Consider the following 22,539-nt stretch of genomic DNA (forward strand, 5'->3'; position numbering starts at 1 on the left):
AACAACATATGAATTTGAGGGGCACACAATTCAATCCACAGCAGGCCTCCAGAACTGTAAGAGAATAACTCCTGGTTGTTTTAGGCCACCCCATTCATAGTGGTTTGTTAGGGCAGCCCCTTGGATACAGAGACAGTAGTCCTCCCAGCTTCCCTGACCCCCCTCACTGAGACTACCCACCCAAAGGAAGATTTAGGGGCCTCAGCGGGGCTAAGGCAGGTCGTGGGCTTGGGGAAGCTGTGGGTGTGGATGAACGGTGTGACACTTGTCTGGACCCTTGGGGTCAAGATTCAGTGGCTCCAGGAGGACTGGCATTGGACGGTCAGGGAGGACAGCTGGGAGCTGTCATGGGTTCTCCTTGTCTTTGGCTACATCATTGAGGATGGGGACCCAGCACTGAACTTGGCAATATTTCATCAGCCTGAGTCCTTCCTGGGTTTCTTCCTAGGCTTAGGGTTGGCCCTGAGGGTCTGGATCTGCCAAATGAGCTGAGACAAACAGCCCTGCACCTGGCAGCCATCCTGGGGGTGGGGGGCCTCCAGGATGGATGCAGAAGTCATGGGTGACTGGAGCAGGGTTGCACATGGCAGGGCTGGGGCTGCCTGGTCTGCCATGCATGTGGCACTAGTCCCCACCGGGCACCTAGAGGAGCCCCCACAAGGGCCTCACTCAGGGTCTGACCACACCCCAACACCAAAGGCCTCAGTTGCCTTGTACCTAGAACCTACTTGGAGAAGAGAGATTCTGAGGGCGGGCTTGGACCCTGCTGCCCCCATGTGTGCAGCCACACCCACTGGGCAGCCCTGCTCCTGCCCAGCCCCAACCTCACCTGCCGCCTCCATGCACAGAGCATCTGTGTCTGAGGGAAGGAGGACAAGCCTGGCTTCAGCAGCAGCAGCAGTGACAGTCATAGGAGGAATGAGGTCAGGAATCAAAAGGAAAGACTGGGTGGCCCAGTGGAGCTGTGGGGTGGGGTGGGGGGCAGGGGTTCAGGGTATGCACTCCAGTGGGAAGGGAAGAAGAGATATTAGGCAGAGCCTTGAGACGGACCCTGGGCTGCAGGAATTAGAGAACTCAGGCAGCAGAGTGCAAGTGACCTCGGGGAGCAGTCAGCACAGAGCTGGACAGGGGGTGTGGAAAGGACTGGGCAGTAAGTCAAAAATTAAGGACGACATAGAGCTCAGACAGAAGGGAGACCTTGCTGTAGAGACTGGCAGCCACGGGTAGTGGTGGGTGGTGGCAGCAGAGGGTTGGAGAGCAAGAGATGAAGCAAGCCCTCAGGTGGAGGAGAGACCGCCGTGGCTGTGGCCGCTGGAGAACTGGAGTGGGATTGGAACTCAAGCAATAGCAGTGGGAGAAGTGACCATGCAAAAGCTGGAGTGAGGATCTGGAGCAGAACTCCGACTTCAAGGCCAGACCCAATTATTAGGGTGTGAAGGGAGAAGCTGGACAGTCTTCTGAGCTTCTCTGCCTCCCCCTCTACCCCCAGGATGAATGAGATGGGATCATGGTCCACAATGATTGAAGCCAAAACCAAATACCTCCCGCCTCAGCCGCCAAACTTCTCCCCATCTGCTTTAATTGTTAACACAATGTCTACTGTGATGAAAATAGCTCTGACAACCAGAGGAGGGAAAACATTGACTTAGGGGTTCATGCTCTGAATAATCTGCTTCTATTTTCAGTCTAGAGCAACCTCCCTTTCCCCACCCCCCACCCCCACCCCCGGAAGAAAACTTACCTGTCTTGTTCCACTTTGAGGATGCTCCTTATTCCCCAGGAAGTCATCATCCCTTTAGCAAGACACACTCATCGGTAAGCCCTGAGGGGCAGGACAGGGCTGGGAGCAGGTGGGGAGGGAGATCCCCACCCCCTCCACCACCTCTCCCATTTCATCAGAAGATCAGCCCTTGATGAAGAGAAGAGAGTCCAAAGGCGAAAGTCCCCGACTTGGTGACAGACTGATGGAACAGATATTTAGGGACTGATGGAGCTTCACACTGTGACATTGCTAGACCCACTCAGGGCCACTCTGCTGGTTTCCCAGTGACCAGGAAACATGTGGGAGGACCCCACTTTGCGGGGAGAGCTGGCCTATTGGATGTAAAGGAAACAGCAGGAGAGCAGGAGTTAAGAGACCTGGTTTGTCACTAACTAGCTCTGTGACCTGAGGGGGGTCGCTTCCCTGAGACTAAGTTTCCTTATCCATAGAATGGACATGATTTTTAAGTTCCTTCTCTGAATCAGTAGTGAATCCAGGTGTTCCTACTGTGGCATAGCAGGTTAAGGATGCAGCATTGCAGCAGCTGTGGCTCAGATTCCATACCTGGCCCAGAAAATTTCATATCCTGCACCAACCTCCCCCCCCCCCCAAAAAAAGAGTGAACCCTGCAGGACTATGATTAATTAGGCAAGCAGCAGATTTGGGAACTGAATTTTTTTTTTCTAATTTTAGTAAAATATACAGAACAGGAAACTTACCATTTTTTAATTTTTTATTTTATTTTAATAATGGTAAAATACACATAAAATTTACCATCTTAACTATTTTTAAATGTTGGATGCAATGGTATTAAATACATTCCCAATGTTGTACAATCATCACGACTATCTACTTCCACAACTTTTCATCATCTCAAACTGAAAGTCTACCCATTAAGCAATAACTCACCCCTCCCCCCAAACCCTGGTAACCCGTTTTCTTTTTGTTTGGTTTTTTGTTTTTTCTTCTTTTTTTGTTATTATTTTTAACAGCCATTTCCCCAATACAATTTTTTTTTCTACTGTACAGCCTGGTGACCCTAACCTGTTTTCTATTTTCTGTCTTTATGAATTTGATTACTTTAGGTATTTCCTACGCATGGAAACGTACAGTCTTTGTCCTTCTGCATCTGGCTTATTTACTTAGCATAATGTTTTCAAGATTGAGTTGTATTGTAGCATTTAGCAAAGTTTCATTCCTCCTTAAGACTGAATAATCCATTGTGTATGTGTGTGTGTATAACATAACCCCATTTCCTTTACCTATTGATGGGCACTTGAGTGGTTTCCACCAGTTGGCTGTCGTGAATAATGCTGCAGTGAACACTGGTGTCCAAGTGTGCGTTCAAATCCCTGCTTTCCCTTCTTTGGGGTGTATACCTAGGAGTGGAATTGGTGGATCATATGGTAGCTTTTAGGTTTTTGAGGACTTGCCAAACCATTTTCCCTTCAGTTTACTCTTAAATGAAGGCACTCAGTCCTGCCATGGGTGTGTGATGGGGAATCCCATGGAGACACAGATTGAAACCCCCTGGGCTCAGACAGGCCATCTGGCGGTGCAGCTCCCCACTCTCCCTGGTACTGATGAGGGTCAGATGTGCTCTAGGGACCTGATGGTTGTTACTGAGCCCGGAGCTGCACATTTTCTAGGTCTGGGGTGTGAACTGCCTTGTGGCTAAAAGGTTGCTATGGAGAGAGGAAATCATTTTCCCTCCCACTCGCTCATCCAGAATTTTAGAAATAGTGATGATATAGACACTTTTTTTTTGTCTTTTTTGTCTTTTTTCTAGGGCTGCACCCACAGCATATGGAGGTTCCAAGGCTAGGGGTCTAATTGGAGCTGTTGCCACCGGCCTACGCCACAGCCACAGCCATGCCAGATCCAAGCCGTGTCTGTGACCTACACCACAGCTCACGGCAACGCCGGATCCTTAACCCACTGAGTGAGGCCAGGGACCGAACCCGAAACCTCATGGTTCCTAGTCAGATTCATTTCCGCTGCACCATGACAGGAACTACTAGACACACAGTTCTGATTTCATGTATAGAACAGGAACCCCAAAGAGGACTGGGATATGGACTGGGGGAAGAGGCAGGTAGTTTAATTGGGTAGGCAGTGAGAACGCGGACACAAAGACCGACCCTCTCAAAAACACTGAGCAGGGTCACCAAATGGCCCAGATGGAGCCAGGGTGGATCCAAAGGGCAAGTGAGCAGATGGACTGACCCAGCCCAGAGCTGCTTTGAACCCACAAGGTTTGGGCTCAAATGTCAATTCTACTTGGTAGTTTGGGCAATAAACTTAACCTCCCCCAAGTTCCATTTTCTCATTTGTAAAATGGAGACACTTTTAAGATTTATGAGGGTGAATAAAACCACATGCGTGAGAGGATGCCCACAGTGCCTGGCCCCCACACGCAGTACAGGTTGGGACCTCCTTCCCCTCAAACCACTGGCATCAAACTCAGGTGCTGCGTTAGACAGGAAGTCATTCCCTCACCTCTCAATTCCCTCACCTCTCAATTCTGCCTTAAATCATGAGTTTTTTGAGGCAGCTTGCATTTGGGGAGCCATTCCAGAATTTTCCTCTTGTCTTTCTATTGCTTTCTTTCTCTCCAAGTCAAAGACTTTATCTTTTTGGGATTTAGTAGATGGGGCTTTTTTAGTAGGTATAAAACTGACTTTTAAATCAAGGCTATACTCTTTGCTTAAAATAATATTAAAAAAAAAAAAACTCAAACCAACAGAAAACCTCAATTATTCTGGGCCAAACTTCCAGACACTCCTGGAAATGAACACTTCTTACAGCCATCCATTTTCATTTACTGCAAGGAGTTCACTCTCCAGGCAGCCCAGCAGGAGTGCAGGGAGAAGCGATGTGAAAACACTTTGAGGCCATAACCTTATGTAAACATAAATCTCTGTCATGAATAATAAATACAGAAAATTAAATATTTGATAAGTGAGTGTGTATCCAAGTAGACAGATCTCAGCGCAGCTTTCCGCTCATCCCTGCTGATTTAATTCAATGAGCCGACCTGCAAACACAGCCAGGGTTCCGATGATGCAGACGAGCATGAAGACCCCGAGGAGAATGTGGTCCATCACCATTGCAACGTACTTCCATTCCTCGGCCGCCTGGGAGAGAAGAATGCGTTAGGTTTTCCTGACAATGGTCATAGACTCACAGCGTTCGTCCTGCCCACCACCTAGAGGCCCTTCAATCTGTAGATCTCGAAGCCCTCCTCATTCCTCTGCTGGCATTGTGATCTTCATCTCTTTGGCACCTCTTTATCACAAGGCAGTGACTTGTAAAGATGGCCTAGAGGTGGTCACCAGGCACATCTTATGTCCAGTAGCTGCCCCTTGAATGCCAACTACCCATCAAGCCAAACCCATCCATCTGTGCTCAAGCATTTGACCATTTAAACCTAGGAGTTCCTGCTGTGGCACAGTGGGTTAAGAATCCAACTACGGCAGCTCGGGTCACTGTGGAGATGCCGGTTCAATCCCAGGCCCAGTGCAGTGGGTTAAAAGGGCCCAACATTGCCACAGTGGCATAGGTCACAGTTGCAGCTCAGATTTAATCCCTGGAACTTCCATATGCTGCAAGTGTGGCTATGAAAGCAAGCAAGCGAGCGAACAGTTAAATCTACAGGTGCAGCTTTCAAGCCACAGAGCTTACGTTGTTGGACTCCTGGTCTGACTTCATGGTCTCTGCGATGTATTTGATGCCCTCGATGGCACTTTTCACCTCGGGGTGTTTGATCAGAGGAGAGTGGAAACCCATGGGTGGAGGCCCTGGCTTCCCAGAGATGTCAGAAATATCAATGTCTTCTGTGAAAATCTTTTTGTCTTGTTTTTCTCTGGATGGTCTTTTCATCGTGGAGAAGAACATGATATTTGGGATGGTATCAATAAAAACCTAACAAAAAAGAAAGCCATGGATGGGAATTATTGTCAGCAGGGCAAGCATCGAACCCTGACTTTGAAATATCAATGACTTTAGGCAAGTCATTTAGTGTCTCTGGGCCTCAGCCTCTCTGCCCCTAAACCAAAAGGGCTATACTAGACTTTCTCAAAGTTTCCTTCCTAAGCTAATCCTGTGACCTGTCAAATTACTAAGGCTGACAGAGCTAATTCTGTAATGCCAGCATTTCGCCACTGGAGGGAGCCTGATGCAGTGATTGAAACCAAAGACGCTTAAGCCTCCAGACGCCCCCCGCCCCCGCCCCGCGCCCCCTAGGCACCTGCATCTTTCAAAGGCCTGTGTTCTCATGATCAAAACGTTAAAGAATGGGCTCTTCCTGCTAAAAATGTATAAGGTTCTAGCGCCACAAAACAGACTGTTTTCTTTTATGCCTTGTTCTTGAAGAAATGCAGCGTAGATATTGCCAGGAGTCACCTAACCGTCTTTGAAGAAACCGAGGCTGTTTCTCCTCCCAAAAGAATACATTGCAAGCTGTGGTTTTTCTATCAATTCATGACAAATCTTTTGCATTGTGCACAAAAGACTCTGGACGTTAGTGTCTCTGGGAAGATGTATAAAAGAACTGACATTTTTCAAATGTTAACACATGTAAAAATTCAGTGATATAAGTGTTTGAGACCACTACAACTTTTTGACAGTCTTTCATCAAGCTTCCCCCTCCATCTCTAGCCCTTATTCTGGTCTCAGCCGATGAGCAACAAATAAGCAGTCTGTTCACAAACCACAAGACGTACAACTGGCCATCTCAAGATTTCACTGCCTTTGAATAAAAAGACAGTGACTAATTCATCTTCTCTAATCAACGAGATTCTTGAAGGTGTCGTTTGGAGTGGGCTTTGTTAACGCTGGTTTTCTCATCTCCCCTAGCCTCCCGGGGAGGCTGCATGAGTTATTTATCCCCAGCAAGAGGCCAAAGAAAGTTTCTCGCCCAAACCCGCTGCAGCCCAGAGAGAACTTCCTGTTCTGTCAGTGTCCAGCAGGGTGAGTGAGGAGGCCATACGGCACGGAAGGGGGGACCGGCAGATGCCCCCGGGGGAGCGGCCACCCTGTGCAAGGTGGGCAGGACCTTGCTCACTCACCTTCCGCACCCACTCGGGCATGACGTGGGTGCTGGGGGAGCGGTGGTGCGTGTTGATGACAATGACAGTGATGATGATGGATGCGATGACAAAGACCATGGTGAACAGCATGTACTTCCCAATCAGGGGCACGGCGCTGGAGGTGGATGGGATCAGCTCCACGATGACCAGAAGGAACACGGTCAAGGACAGCAGGACCGAGATGCTCAGGGTCATCTTCTCCCCTGGACAAAATGGAGAAATACAAGAAGCCACCTGTTAGGGGCCGAACTGCTGCTCTCCCCAAATTTATATGTGGAAGCCCCAAGTCCCAGCCCCTTGGGGATGGTATTTAGAGACAGGGCCCCTAAAAAGGTATTTAAGATGAGGTCTTAGAGTGCCTTCATCCAGTATGACTGGTGTCCTTATCAGAGGAGGAGCTTAGGTCGCAGACACATGCAGAGGGAAGCTCAGTGGGGACACGGAGAAAATGCTCATCCACAAGCCAAGGCGAGAGGCCTCAGGGGAAACCAACCCTGATGATACCTTGATCTCAGACTCCCGGCCTCCAGAACTGTGAAAAAATAAATGTCTGTTGTTTGACCCCCAGTCTGTGGTCCTTTGTGATGGCAGCCCCAGAAAAAAAAACCCAGAACCCAGAGGTGAGAGGAATGTGACCAGCACGTTCCCAAAGCCTCGTTCTGTGGAATTTGTTCAGCAGAATTTCCTATGAGACCTTGGTGCCTTAATTCTGCTGACAATGGCAAATGGCAGGTGTCTCCACTAGAGGCTGCCCAGCAGGAAGTGCTACTTCATCTCCTGCCCCTAAATACTGTTTCTTGGTGGCACCCAGGGAACCCAGAAAGTTTCTGGGCAGCAAGATGGACCCCAGACGGCAGTTGTTTTTTTGTTTTTTGTTTTTTTGTTTTTTTTTTGTCTGCAGCAGGATGTCTTAAACCCTCACAAAACCGAACTGCAGCCTGGCCTACTTGTTACTCAGCAGGTGGATGGGCAGCCCAGAGGTACACATGTAGTTTTCTCTTTGTGAGAGTGAGCTGCAAAGACCAAAGCTGAGAAAGGACAAAATCAATGACTTCACATGCCTCACTTTCTCATCTTCATCTAAGAGGATGATCTGGATTTTTTCTTGTTTTGATTTTGTCTCCCATATTAAGGGATGGAGGGGTTCCCCTTCCCCTGAGATGCTTCTCTAGGTCCCGTAACTTCAGGGTGAACAAATCCCAGATGGTGTCTTGGTTGGACAAGTAAACAAGAAAGCCAGGGGCGAATGGCATTGAGATATTTTGTGGGGACAGACCAGCTCAGATGCAGTAGAGAGCCTTTATGAGGGACTTTCCTTGGGCTGGTCTTGCTGTTTGTGGCCTAGAAAACCCTCGTGCAGCCCTGCTTTCCAGTGGGGAGCTTTGCCCATTCTGGATGCTTCTAGATGCTAAGAATACACACAAGATACAGAGCAGATGCAAATGAGAAATTTTCAGTTCTACCTGGTGGGTAGGAAAATCTTCAAAAGTAAAAAAGAATTAAAAGCAGAAAATATTGACCAGGGTACCAAAAATTTCTTGTTTAGTAATAGCTAACATTTATCAAGCAGTCTCTCTTTTCTAAATGCTTTCAAGCATCAATTATTTACTATTTATAGAAACTCCGATTAGTTTCCATATCACCCTGTTTAGTGTTTTCCTTTTCACTTTAAGAAGCTTCATTTGATTAGAAAGTTGGAAAAAAACATTTTGTGTGTGATCATTTGTTTAAGAACATATACAATCCCTAGAACATATGTTCCATGGGGCAAATTCTGCCATATTCTCTGCCGTCTCCCTGCCACATATCAGTTGTTCAATAGGTATGTGTTGAGTAGGTGAATGCATAAGTTTTTTTTTTTTTTCCATGTTGGAAAGTTGGATTTTGACTTTTGCAGGTTTTTTTAAATTTTTTTGCATTTTAATAAAATTCGTACCTGTCATAAGTTTGAGGACTGTATATACCATCTTTTTTTTCCCTACTTGTCTGCCATCCATTCTTTTTTTTTGCTTGGGCCGCACTTGCAGCATATGGAGGGTCCCAGGCTAGGGGGTACAGATGCTGGCCTACGCCACAGCCACAGCAATGTGGGATACAAGCCACATCTGAGGCCTACACTACAGCTCACAGCAATGCCAGATCTTTAACCCACCAGGCGAAGCCAGGGATTGAACCCACAACCTCATGGTTCCTAGTTGGATTCGTTTCCACTGTGCCATGATGGGAACTCCTGCCACACATTTTTTTTTTTTTTTTTAAGAGCAGTGACTTGCTGGCAGGCCTGTGTGGTCCCTTTCCCCCCTTTTCTGTAGATTGTTGGTGTTGGGTAAAATTACATCACAATGTGATTACTCAGTAGGAGGTTAGTAAGTTGTCTGGGCTGATGTCAGAGAAAGAATTCCCATTTGCCTTTGTTTGTTGATGTTGGGAAGTATGGTCTTGTGTGTGCAGATACTGCCTTCTGGAAAAGAGATACGTAAGAGCTATTTTCAAGTGGCAAGCCATGGGCAAAAGGGGCAAGGCCTGGACTAGTCATACTAGTCCTATAGAGCAAGTGACTTCATGGGGAAGGGGCCTGAGGGGTGCCTGGGACTCACGCCTTACCCAGCACATTCTGGGGCATGCAGCAGGTATTCAGCAAACAGGTGGTGGTGGTTATTCACTTAACTAGCCTGAGTTGTGTCTGTGCATCTTCAGGGTCGCATTTGACCCTCTGCCTGCAGTCTGTGCCAGCTGTAACTTCACCACAGCACACAGCCACTCGGTACCTGCATCATCCCAGGGGTAATGATTTGGGTCTGTCTGCCTTTGTTTGTTGATTAGCTCTGGTTATCTTTGGCTTTCCCTCAGAACAGCAGCCTTCGCATCAGCAGTAGCCATGGCAACGGCACCCACCTGAGTCCGTGGGCAGGTAGAACACCAGGCCGGTCAAGAAGGAGAAGAGCAGGCAGGGGATGATGACATTGACGATAAAGTAGAGGGGCAGGCGCTGCATGACGAAGTGGTAGGTGATGTCCAGGTAGGGGGTGGAGGGGCAGCAGGCGTAGAGCACGCGGTGCTTCCAGCCCCGGGACTCCTTGATCACCCATTCCCCACTCTCCATGAAGTTGCTCAGGTCTGGCTGATCGCTTTCCTGAAAAGAGGGGATGAAATTTTGAAATCCCAGCCTCATCACCCTGAGGAGGCACAGGGTTTCCTAATCAGCTGTGTCAGGGCAATTGGTTCCAGCCCTGTCACATACGCAGGAGGGACCCTGGGTACCCTCTGCTTTGGGGTCTTAGATTCGTTTCCTCTAAAATAACGGGATTTGGACTCTGGGATTCTCCATGTTGCCTATACATTAAAGTCGCCCAGGAACTTTAAAATTCATTGTTCCCCTAGTTCCACCCCAGGCTGAATGGATCAGAAATCTTGGGCCTGAGCCTGGGCATAGGAATTATTTAAGCCCCAGGTGGTTCTCTTATGCAGTGCATCAAGAACCTTCACAAGCAACTGGGGGCCATCAAACTAAATGATTCCCCCAAGTTCTCATGGGTGCTGATAACCTATGATTATTGAGGGGTGGAGTTGGAGACCTGGGTCACGCTTTGCCTGAATCCAGCCTCCTCACAGGAGGTCACCACCTACCGGGTTGATGGCCACCACGGAACCATCGTAGGTCCATGTGCCCAATTTCATGCTGCAGTTCTGTTCATCAAATGGAAAGTGGGTGACAATGATCTCACAATAGCTTTTAAAGATGGCAGGCGGTGTCCACGTGATGTGGCCAGTGTAGTCCAGGAGCACTTTGGTGAACTTGACAATGGCAAAGTCACCATCTGCACTACAATTGGGATAAAAGAAGAACATGGCTCCAAGTGACAGATGAGCCTTCAATTCTGCTTGGGGACGTTAACAGGAGACAGCTGTTAATTATTCAGGTGCTAATTATAGAAGCTTGCTTTCAGGCTGCATCGCTTTGCTTTTTATCTATGGCAGTGTTTTCCAGATTTGTCTGATAATAAGGATCACTGGGATGCTTGTTTAAACTACAGATTCCTGGATCTAAAAAATAATACAATTGAACCTCTATACAAAAGAGAAACAGACTCGCAGACATGGAAAAAAAAAAACTTACGGTTACCAAAGAGGAGAGGGAAGAGGAAGGAACAAATTAATTGTATTAGATACAAACTACTATACTTAAAAGAGATAAGCAACAAGGATTTTCCATATAGCACAAGGAATTATACCGTATATCTCGTAATAAGCTATAATGGAATATAATCTGCAAAAAAACCTGAAACCCTATGCTATACACCTGAGACTAACACAATATTGCCAATCAACCATACTTCAATTTAAACAAATAAAATATAGATTCCTAAGCACCAGCTAAGTGCTGAATTAGGGAGCTATCTGGGGAAGAACCTGAGAATCTAGTTTTAAAGAAATAACAAGTAGCACTGATCCACTGCATCCCAGACGTTTTCTTCCCAGTCCTCAGCAGTATTTCCATCTATTTAATGTTAATCTCCATCTATCCCCTCTCTGACAGACTTTAAAAGTTAATTGGAGAAATTGACAACATTATAAATCAACTATAATAAAAAAGTTTTAATTGGGAAAAACCCAGAAATTTTAAATAAAAACATGGCTTGTGGTTCATTATTGTGACAAGTAGGTTAAGGAAGGGGTCTTTTACCTTTTAAAGAACTATTTATACCCCAGGGGTGGGGTCACAAACTCAGATGCCTCCAGGGCCAGGAAGGCAAGGAAGGCAGAGTGGGGGTGGAAGGGGAGAGGAGCCCCTCTCTCCTCTGAGGCAGGTGGCACTCAGCTCTGCCATGTTGTCTGCAGGGCAGCAAAGGCTCTTTGTTGCCTGATATTAGATCCTTCCTCAGAGGCTGGTAATCTAGATTTTTTAATCCAAAATTTCCATGTTTTTGAACGTTGAATTTTTCTAGAGAGGCTAAAAATTCAGATCTTAAAGTATTTCCTCATTTTCAAGCATTGGCAATAATTCCTACTTAAAAAAAAAAAAATCAGGAGTACCCCTCGTGGCTCAGTGGTTAACGAATCCAACTAGGAACCATGAGGGTGCAGGTTCGATCCCTGGCCTCGCTCAGTGGGTTAAGGATCCGGCATTGCCGTGAGCTGTGGTGTAGGTTGCAGATGAGACTCACATCCGGTGTTGCTGTGGCTGTGGCATAGGCTGGCAGCTACAGCTCCAATTCGACCCCTAGCCTGGGAAGCTCCATATGCCTCAGGTGAGGCCCTAAAAACAGACAAAAAAAAAAAAAAAGCAATGTGGTAGGTATTAAAAAATAACATATTACTTCAGCAGATCATGTTCAGTGGGCCTTCCACTTGTCCCCAAACAGCTTGTGCCCTAGGGCCTTGGCAGAAAACAGGGCACAACAATAGCTGCTGAAAAGTGGGTGGGGTCTGCTTTGGTGGGCTTTCAGTGACAGGTGGTATATATTGTGCCTCACTTCATAGATCCAGAGATTTTCTTCCCATGGATCTTTCCTTGGGAATAAGAAGAAGCTCTACCCAGAAAACTATGCAACTTCGGACCCTCCCAACAGAGCAGAGGGAAAGGATGGGCTATGTCTCTCCTTATAAGCAGAGAAAACAGGGTTCTCTTCCTGAAGAGGGTCTCTCTGAGTGAGCTTATCAAAAGGACCAGAGGACTTTAATTGCTTCCCTCAGATTCTAAGTGAAAGAGAAACTTAACTCTAAGAGATAGACATGCTGCCCTATCATCATACCTATTCAAAAGCTTATACAAATGATTGGCTATTTCAGCTCTAGCTTGAATCCCAGGTATAACTGAAAAATATGTTATAGAAAATCGAAGTTGGGGAGGGTTGCCTTAAAGGTCCCATTTCCTTTCCCCAGCCCTGGCCACCTCCCTGGTGAGTCTTCGAGAACACATGGCCGGCTCGCCCCAGACACGTGCTGCAGAAAGTCAGACCGCAAATCCTCTAGGCTGGTGTCGAATGCTCCTGCCTGGGAAGGATGCTCTTTGCAATGAGCATTCCCTGACAAATGAAGGGCGTATGATAATGAAGGTGTCATTAAACCAGAGCGTCTTGAATCACATTATAATTTCACAACGTGCAGCCTGTCACAGAGCCCAGCGGATGGGCTACATAGGCATCCCGGGCCGTCAGCAGCACGTCGCGTCTTGGGAGGCCAGGCGGATGTGATGAATAACAACCCTGGGAGGTTCAGACCTATTGGTTGGAAGGACATTTAATTCCAAGGAACTCAATTATATGACGTTTGGTTTCCTTGGATAGTTGCCATCTACCCTTCAGGAGCTCTCGGGGATTAAATGTCCCCTACCCCACAGCCCTGATTCAATTTGGCTCCGATAATTGTTTCTATTCATAACATGAGACACCATATGGCACCCCTAGCATGTCAACTTGGCTCTTGGTTTTTAAGGGTTATTTAATGTGAACAGTGGTGAGACGCATACCGAGAGTGGCAGCCCTTCCGTTTGGGTGCTTGGGCTCCACCTGCCCCAGGAATGTCCACCTGCCCATCCTCTCTGTTCTGCTTACTTGTTATAAAGCACGAAGTCTGGGTGCCAGATCTTTTCCGAAGGAATGTGAATTTTTTTCACGCCACCGTAGTCGTCCGGATTCCATTTTAGGTTGTAATCCACCCATTGCTAGAAATGAAGACCTGTAGTCAGCGAAAAAACTAAAAACATTTTTTAAAAATCTAGGGTTCTCAAGAGCTCTGATGGGCATGGTGGTTCAGATATTGCCAGAAATTGTGCTCTAGTAAGAAAAGTTTGATTCAGAATTCAGCCAGCAGGAAGAGCTGACGCTTACATAGCACAGACTATGTGCAGGCACTGGTCTAAGCATTTTACCCATTTTCATCATTTAGTCCTCATAATGATCCTATGAGTACTGAGTGATTACTGACCCCATTATGAAGATGATCAAACAAAGGTAGACTCAAGTCCTGACACCAAGTGGTGGCAGATCTACCTGTGCACGGCCCACCTAAGGAAAGGAGACTGACCCTTTTGTGAATAGTGTCCTCAAGCAGACAGCATCATTTTGGAAAAAGTATTATATTTTTCCTACATTATGAAAGTAGCCTACTCCCAATGCAGCACATTTGGAGGACACCATGGAGATGTGTCTCCCCCAAGTTAATATGAAGTCTGAGCCCACAGTCCCTCAGAACGTGACCTTACTGGGAGATAGGGTTTTTACAGAGGTAATCAAGTTCAGATGAGGTCATTAAGGTGGGCCCTAATTCAATAAGACTGGTGTCCTTATAAGAAGGGGAAATTTGAAGACAGATAGATATTTAGGAAGAAAGTTATGTGAACGTGAAGACAGCAAACTCTAAGAAAAGGAGAGAGGCCTGCAGCAGACTTTCCCTCACAACCCTCAGAGGGAACCAGTTCTGCCAACCCCTTAATTTTGGATGTTTGGCCTCAAAAACTGTGAGACAATAAATTTCTGTTGTTTAAGCTGTTTAATTGTGACTCTGTCCCAGCAGCCCTAGAAAACTAATACACACGGAAAAGGCACAGAGTCAAAAAATGAACACCAAACATGATCCATAATCCCACTGACCCAAAATATCTGCTTTCCACATTTTGGTACTTTTCCCTATTTCCCGCATTGATTTCCTTTGGGCCCAGGTTAAATTTCAGGGTGAATAAAAACAACGCAATCACAGTCATCCACCTGAATTACCTGTTTCAGACGAACATTGGTTGTCACGATCTGATTTACTTCATCCTGAAAAAAAAAAAATAAGACCCCATCTTTAGGGGAGAGGATGCTCTGAGGTGACAGGTGTGGGTGCTGTGGGGAGCCTGGAATGCTCTTGTCTCACCACGTTGATGAGCTGTATCAGCTGCAGGCCCACTGTGACCTCCACGGCCTGGCGGTGGTCTTCCACGGGCCGCACCACGCTGTTGTAATCTTCAAAGAGCTTTGCCACCAGACGGGTCTCATGTTCGGAGCCCAGGACCAGGCCAGCTGAGACAGCAAATGACACACTCACTGACAGAGTCTGCTCCCCACCCTCCGCATACACTGGTGTGCGTAATGAGGCATGGCCAGCTAATGGAAGGCACGCAGGCCCCCCTGTTGAAGGGCTCCCCAAGGTAGCTATTATGGTCTTGCGTTCCTTTCCAAGCACAGCTGCTGGTGTGGTCCCTTCCCAGTGGGGCACACCAGATTATCATAACACTCATACTTTGGACAGATGACATTCCTTATTGCAGCCCCTGGGTGAGTCAGGTTTGCTAGGAACATGCATGCACAAGAAGAAAGGGCCACACAAAGCCAGTTTTGGTATTTCAGAATCTGCTCAGGATGCAATGAAATCTCGGGTTGGCTGGCCTCGGAGCTGACAATGCCATGAGCAGCCCCACACTGAGGCTGGTTCACACACACTGGGATGTTAATCCATAAGTAACAATATTGAAAATGATGAATATTGGTGTGTTTGTAGAGAAACCGGAACCCTCATATGTTGCTGGTGAAAAGGTAAATGGCGCAGCCACTGTGGAGAACAGTTTGGTGGTTTCTCATGCTCATTACACACAGTTACCGTATGACCTAGCAAAGCCATTCCTGGGTATGTCCCCTGAAGAACTGTTCGCACAAAAATTTGTACATGAATGTTCATAACAGCACTATTTATAATAGCTAAGTGGTGGAAACAAGGCAAGTGCCCACGGATGGATGAATGAATAAATAAAATATGGTGTATCTATATGGTTGAATATTATTATTATTTTTTTTCTTTTTACAGCCGCACCTGCAGCATGTGGAAGTTCCTGGGCTGAGGTCGAATCAGAGCTGTAGCTGCCGGCCTACAACCGCAGTCACAGCAATACCAGATCCAAACTGCATCTGCAATCTGCAACTTGTGGAAATGTCAGATCCTTAACCCACTGAGCAAGGCCAATGATCACAGCCACATCCTCATGGACACTATGTCGGGTTCTTAATCCACTGAGCCATGAGGGGAAATCTGAGTATTGTTCATTCATAAAAAAAGGAATGAATTTCTGATGCATGACACAACATGGATGACCCTTCAAAACATTATGCTAAATGAAAGAAGTCAGATACATGAAGGCACGTATTGTATGACTCCATTTATATGAAATATCCAGAATAAGTAAATCCCTAGAGACTCAGAGTAGATTAGTGGTTACTAGCTACTGTGGGGACAGGGGCATGGAGAGTGACTGTTAACGGGCCCAGGATTTCCTTCTAGGGTGATGAAAAGTTCTGGAATAAGACAGTGATGATGGTTCTATAACATTGTGAATATTCCCAATGCCATGGGTTGTGCACTTTAGCATTGTGAAATGTCTGGAGTTCCCATCCTGGCTCAGTGGTAACAAACCCGACTAGTGTCCACGAAGACTCAGGTTCAATCCCTGGCCTTGCTCAGTGGGCTAAGAATCCAGCATTGCTGGGAGCTGGAGCGTAGGTTGCAGACGCGGCTTGGATCTGGTGTTAGCATGGCTGTGGTGTAGGCCAGCGGCTACAGCTCCAATTGGACCCCTACCCTGGGAACTTCCATATGCCGCGTGTGTGGCCCTAAAAAAAAAAAGAAGAAAAGAAAGAAATGAAAAAAAATTGTAGTGTCTATTTTAGCATGGTAAATCTTAGGCACTTTTTCTTTTTCTTTTTTTCTTTTTTGCCATTTCTAGGGCCGCTCCCGTGGCATATGGAGGTTCCCAGGCTAGGGGTCGAATCGGAGCTGTAGCCTCTGGCCTACGCCAGAGCCACAGCAATGCAGGACCCGAGCCGCGTCTGCAATCTACACCACAGCTCACGGCAATGCCGGATCCTTAACCCACTGAGCAAGGGTAGGAACCGAACCCGCAACCTCATGGTTCCTAGTTGGATTCGTTAACCACTGCGCCACGACGGGAACTCCCCAATCTTATACACTTATGTATTTTTACCATAATTAAAAAAAAAAATCCCTGTTGATGGGTCCATGTCCCAATTAAGTTGTTAAAATAAAAGTGAAAAGCATGTGGTCTGCTGACCTGGGTTTGAGGGTCCTCTTCGGAGCATGAATGATTCCAAGGAATCTTTATTACACTTTCCTTCAGGATGAAGGGCAGTATCAACCAGTCCTCTCCGAGGCAGCAGCCTCTTTATGTCCAGTGTTGTGTGACCCTCATCAGCCTGCACTCAGGCAGGCAGGCAGGCCTTCTCACCTGAGAGTCTGAGAGGTGGGCAGGCTTGTCTGAGGTCAAGTGGCAAGGGCAGAGCCCAGGTTAGAGCCTGTCATTCTGCGCCGTGCCCCCGCATCCACTGCTAATATTGTGAGTGTGCTGTGGGCTGTCCTGGAAATTGTACAACTACTTGCACTATTATTCCTATTAGAAAATGTGTTCCAAATTCCAGCAGACGCTTTATGAAGGATCTCTGTAATTCAAGCCTGCCGTGGGTTGGGGATTGCCTGCCCAGGGCTGGGAGAGGAAGCAGACACACAATCCATTTGCCCGGATTCCTGTAACCAGAGCTCCCCTTTCCGCAGGTTATTGCTGAAACCACCACACCTTTTCCCTGGGCCAATACAACTTTAAAAAGGAAGCAAGTGAAATGCTTTCCCTTTTTTTTCCCAGTAGTGTTAATGGATCACCTCTAAGGCAGGTTATTACTTTTCCTTTATTATTTTTCTCCTTGGATCCTAAGTGTGGAAGGATTTGTCAACAAAATATTAAGCAAAATGTAATACCATTTTCTATTTTTATTCATCATTAAAAATAATAAATAGGAGTTCCCACTGTAGCCCAGTGGGTTAAGAATCTGACCATAGTGGTTTGGGTCACTGGGGAGGTGCAGGTTCAATCCCTGACCTGGAGCAGTGGGTTAGACAATCTGGTGTTGCTGCAGCAAAGGCATAGGTTGTAGTTGTAGCTTGGATTCAATCCCTGGTCCAGGAGCTTCCATGTTTTGTAGATGCGGCCATAAAAATCCCCAAATAATAATTAATAATAATAATACCACATCTGACTTGTTTTGTGCTAGACACTCTTCTACATGCTTTATATACACTAACCCTTTCCATCCTTATACTGGGCGTGGTGTGTACTATCTTTGTCCTCACTCTACAGTTGAGGACATTGAGGTCCAGATTTCATAAATGGTAGAGCCAGGATTTAAACCCATGCTCTGAACCACTTTTGCTCATCCAGAACCTCAGATCAGCTTGAAATTACCAATGCTATGCAATAAGCAGAAACATTTTCATCTTCCCAAAATATGTGTTTTCATTAGTCTGCAGAGCTTTATTAAAGGCACTTATTTGCCTTATTGAATCCTTATAAAAATCCTGTGAGGTATGTCTTTCCTCCTACTTTACAAATGGAAAACTGAGGTCCAGAGAGCTGAGCAGTGTATTCCCAGCTCCCAGCTAGTCAGAGGTGGGGATTATAAACGGGGGCAGTCTGATCCCAGGGCTGCGTTTTTACCACCTCCCTAAAGCCAAAGGTATCGTGTCCATTCAGATTTTTGAAGCTCAAATGTCTTCATTATGACCTTCCTGGACTCGATGTATGGAACCCCTTACCTAGCTTCCCTCTTCATTTCTAGTTTCCCAAATTTTCTGAACCCTAAAGTATCCATACAGAGCGTTCATGGGGCATTTCTCCCAAACCACCTGCATCTGAGGATGCTTGGGGGATCATGTTGTCCAAAGAGCCCCACTTTTTGTGGTCACCGCACTGAGCTCCTGGGATGCAGCCATCCTCTGACCCCCTGCCTTGTCGATCCCGGGCCCCCCCCACCCCCAGCCTGCAGTGGAGCAGGGGAGACTGGGATGGATCACTGAGTGGCTTGGCCACCAGGTTGGAGGTTATTGCTTTGGCTGCATTGCCTTGGGTTGCTTATTTTTTAAGTGGTGGTTTATGTTTGACAGAAAGAACATACAAGAATGCAATGGACAGAGCAGATGGTCAGCATCAAGTAGCAGGAAAACTATGCAGGTCAACCCTACAGTCCAAGGGGGAGAAAAGAGGACTGGGGACCCAGGCATGGTCAGCATTCCAGGGACATGCACTTCCTCCTCTCCACCCTGCCAAGGACAGGGGGCCTCATGCCTTCTGTGAGGAATTTCGGAGGTCTCCACTCCTTAGATCATGTTCCTTGGTATGCTTTTCTTTTTTTTTTAAGGTTTTTATTTTTTTCTGTTATGATTGATTTACAATGTTCTGTCAATTTCTGCTATACAGAAAAGTGACCCAGTCATTCATATATATATATATATATATATATATATATATATATATATATATATTCACGCATACACACATATATATATATTCTTTTTCTCACATTTTCCCCATCATGTTCCATCATAAGTAACTAGATATAGTTCCCTGTGTTATACAGCAGGATCTCATTGCTTATCCATTCCAAATGCAATAGTTTGCCTCTGCTAACCCCAAACTCTCAGTCCATCCCACTCCCTCCCCCTTGGCAACCACAAGTCTGTTCTCCAAGTGCATCAGTCAGTTTCTTTTTTTGTAGAAAGGTTCATTTGTGCCACATATTAGATTCCAGATATAAATGACATCATATGGTATTTGTCTTTCTTCTTCTGACTTACTTCACTTAGTATGAGAGTCTCTAGTTCCATCCATGTTGCTGCAAATGGCATTATTTTGTTCTTTTTAACGGCTGAGTAGTATTCCATCATGTGTATAGGTATCCTTTCCTTTTTTCCTCCCCAAAGCCAGGTAGAGTGGTCAAAAACTTATAGGACTTGAAGTCAGAATTCTAGGATTTTGTTCCCAACTCTAATATGGTCTGCAGAGTTGGACCAGTTCTTCATGGATTCAATAAATCACAGAAAATACTTTTTTAAAAGGCAGGATGTAAATTAACAACCATATAGACAAAAACATAAACAATGTCAAAGTCTCCCTTTTCAGCAAAATCATGTTGGTTATCCTTATTCAGATGGTGATAACTCACTCACATAGTTGCTGAACATTGGCTGTGTGCAAAGTTTGTTTTAAGAACAAAGTTTCTTTAAGGTTTTCAAATGTGAATCTGACACAAATCCTGTCCTTCTACCCTCATGGACATTGACACCTGTCATTTATGTACATAGCTGTGAACGAGTTGGAAAGTAACATGCCACAAGAAAGGTGGCAATGAAGTGCTTGGGATTTCTGAGCTGGAAGAGAGAGGCAGGTTGCAATGAAAGTGCTATGGCCATAGGACAGGGATCTTTATGTGTTAAGCTAACATTCCCTGATGCGAATGAGAATTTTGCCCACAAAGGACTGATTCCAAGTAGGGGAACCCAGCCACAATTTCAAAGTGTTCTTTTGTACCATAATGGTTCAGTCTGAATTTTTATGCGGGGAACAGCCTCGTGGGTTGGGCAAAAGGACTTCTGTCCTGTTAATAGTCACCTTGGGTAATTCTTATCTCAATCTTGCTACCTTTGCAATTTCGGGCTGTGTTTTCTGACTGTGCATATCACAAATGGAGTCTGATCACATTCCAAAGTCTATAAATTAAGTGACTTCAGGCAGGTCAGCTCATGTCTTTAGGTTCTATTTCCTTATAGTAAATAACTAAAGATATTGGATTGCTTCACTCGCTCAAAACTTCTGTGAACCATCTATATGAAAAGACACCAGAGAACCCTAGGCTTGATCTAAATACATATCACATACTGTAAAAATATCTAAACATGCATTTTTGGAGGTCTTTGGTGTCCTAAGAGATCTCTTAAGGATTTTTACATGTAAATATATCACTCAAGAATATCTATTGAGTATACTGTTTATGAACACAACACACACACACTCACACATACACTCACATACCCTACACACACCATCATCACCACCAGGCCAGTGTCGGTTGGATCCAGTCCAAATCCCACAGGATATAATTTATCAGAGTTTAGGCTATTCCCCTCAACTCTGTTATTGAAAAAACATTAATAATAAAGCTCTTCACTGCTTTCGCCCGGAAGACCTGTGTTTGTCAGAGCAATATCAGAGAAGAGAAATCCACAGGACATCAGCCGCCTTGTTTCTCAGTTGTGCTGATATCACCAGTAAACTTTTACATGAAGCAATCCATCTATTTCCCCTTACCGGAAGTTTGGGATTCAGGCTAGGGTTTCAGCTGCTGTGTTGTGACACATTTCAGAGTTGAATGCAGGTCAAGGGCTGCCCAAGGTTTTATGGTTTCAATTCAAAGCCAAACCTACACACAGTCATGTCCTTTTTTTTAAAAAAAAAAAAAAAAAAAAGGTAGGCAGGAATGCATTCCTATGGACTTTTTAACTTCAGAAAAGAAAATATTTCAGCTCTCATGGAGAGCATTTAGTTACAGTCATGAATAAGTTTCTCCCTCCGGCATGTGGAGCTGTCAATCAATTGACTTCATTTTCAGAATTCTCCTAGAGCCATAAAAGGATTTCTGAACCATTTTGCTTGTGATTTTAAGTTGCCATTCTAGGTCTTTATAATTGGTCAAATACGACCACAGCTCCTAGGTGCTGAATCTAATCATATGAGTGACTTGGATGCCGGTCTGATGAAGGGAGAGACTTGCATGTCTACATTGTAGCTCTTGATCAGGCAGCTCCAAATTTGACCAAATAACCCCAACTAAGAACCTTTATCCACAAACCCAGTCAAACCAACATCGGTGAGAAACTGACAAAGCCACCTCAGGCTGGGGAAGCCCTGCAATTTTGTGTTCCCATCAAAGATGCAAGACTCTGGTTTGGGGGCTTCTAGTGCTTTAGCCTCAAAGGAGCGCCCCCAGCCCTGGCCCTTACCTGAGCAGAGGCTGAGGAACAGGAGGAGTGCCGGGGGCTCCATGAGCTGGTGGCGAAGTGGTGGCCTGTGCTGCTCGCTGACACTCTGGCCGGACACTTGGCTGCTGGAGGGTTTGGAAAGTGAGTTGGCTCAGCCGAGCTATTGTTTTACACCACCTGTTTGTAGCTGTGACAGCTGGACTGCCCGGAGCCCTGGAGCCAGGGGCTGAGGTCCTTACATTACCACAGGGTGTTCCCTTCACATAACTGCTGTACCTTTGACAAGTTGAGTGTGAACTGCACTGTGTTTTAAAAGCACCATGAATCCAGTCTTAATTTAAAGTAAAACCAATTTTTTTTTTGTCTTTTTAGGGCCACACTGGCGGCACATGGGAGTTTCCAAGCTAGAGAATGAATGAGGACCTGTAATTGCCAGCCTATGCCACAGCCACAGCAATCCTGGATCCTTAACCCACTGAGCAAGGCCAGGGATCGAACCCGCAACCTCATGGTTCCTAGTCGGATTTGTTAACCACTGTGCCACAACAGGAACTCCAAGAATGAATTATTTTGAATGGTGAGCAACCCCCTCCCTTTTGTGTAAAGCAGAACCTCATCTGTGTGGATTAATCAGGGTCACTCGGTCTGAGTGGATCATCAGCTGTGTGTGTGAGACACTGGTCATCCTAAAGCACAAAAGTCCACATTCTACAAAAAGGAAAATTTATTCACTTTGCTTCCCCCTTGGCTGAGAAATGCATTGTGACCGAATGAATGGCTTTGAGAAGAGTGTAGTTGGTGCTGAAAGGGCTGCTGGAGAGAATTCCATGTCTGATCGGGTTTGGTTTTAAAGCACGGCGGCTTCTTCCATAAAACTGGTTTTATGGTGGCCCC

At 46.0% G+C, this 22,539-nt stretch overlaps 1 protein-coding gene across 1 annotated transcript; it reads right to left on the reverse strand.

The window, feature by feature from the left end:
• Positions 1–3,729: 3,729 nt before the first annotated feature.
• CHRNA1 (cholinergic receptor nicotinic alpha 1 subunit) lies at positions 3,730–21,781 on the reverse strand. The gene is made up of 9 exons (XM_047770453.1): positions 21,667–21,781; positions 14,710–14,855; positions 14,568–14,612; positions 13,407–13,516; positions 10,480–10,675; positions 9,748–9,985; positions 6,832–7,055; positions 5,447–5,686; positions 3,730–4,899 (listed from the first exon to the last, which is right to left on the reverse strand). The coding sequence occupies exons 1-9, from the start codon at positions 21,707–21,709 to the stop codon at positions 4,768–4,770; spliced, it is 1,374 nt and encodes a 457-aa protein (XP_047626409.1). The 5' UTR covers positions 21,710–21,781; the 3' UTR covers positions 3,730–4,767.
• Between the last annotated feature and the right edge of the window lie 758 nt (positions 21,782–22,539).

The sequence above is a fragment of the Phacochoerus africanus genome, chromosome 3 (genome assembly GCF_016906955.1).
Source record: "Phacochoerus africanus isolate WHEZ1 chromosome 3, ROS_Pafr_v1, whole genome shotgun sequence".
NCBI classification, from domain to species: Eukaryota; Metazoa; Chordata; class Mammalia; order Artiodactyla; family Suidae; genus Phacochoerus; species Phacochoerus africanus.

What these genes read in the sequence shown, in the direction of transcription:
- CHRNA1 (XM_047770453.1), bottom strand. Translation starts at nt 21,709, where the DNA reads ATGGAGCCCCCGGCACTCCTCCTGTTCCTCAGCCTCTGCTCAG. An exon ending in TGATACAGCTCATCAACGTG is followed by an intron (nt 14,613 to 14,709) that starts GTGAGACAAGAG and finishes TTTTTTTTTCAG; the next exon opens with GATGAAGTAAATCAGATCGT. An exon ending in CCAATGTTCGTCTGAAACAG is followed by an intron (nt 13,517 to 14,567) that starts GTAATTCAGGTG and finishes CTTCATTTCTAG; the next exon opens with CAATGGGTGGATTACAACCT.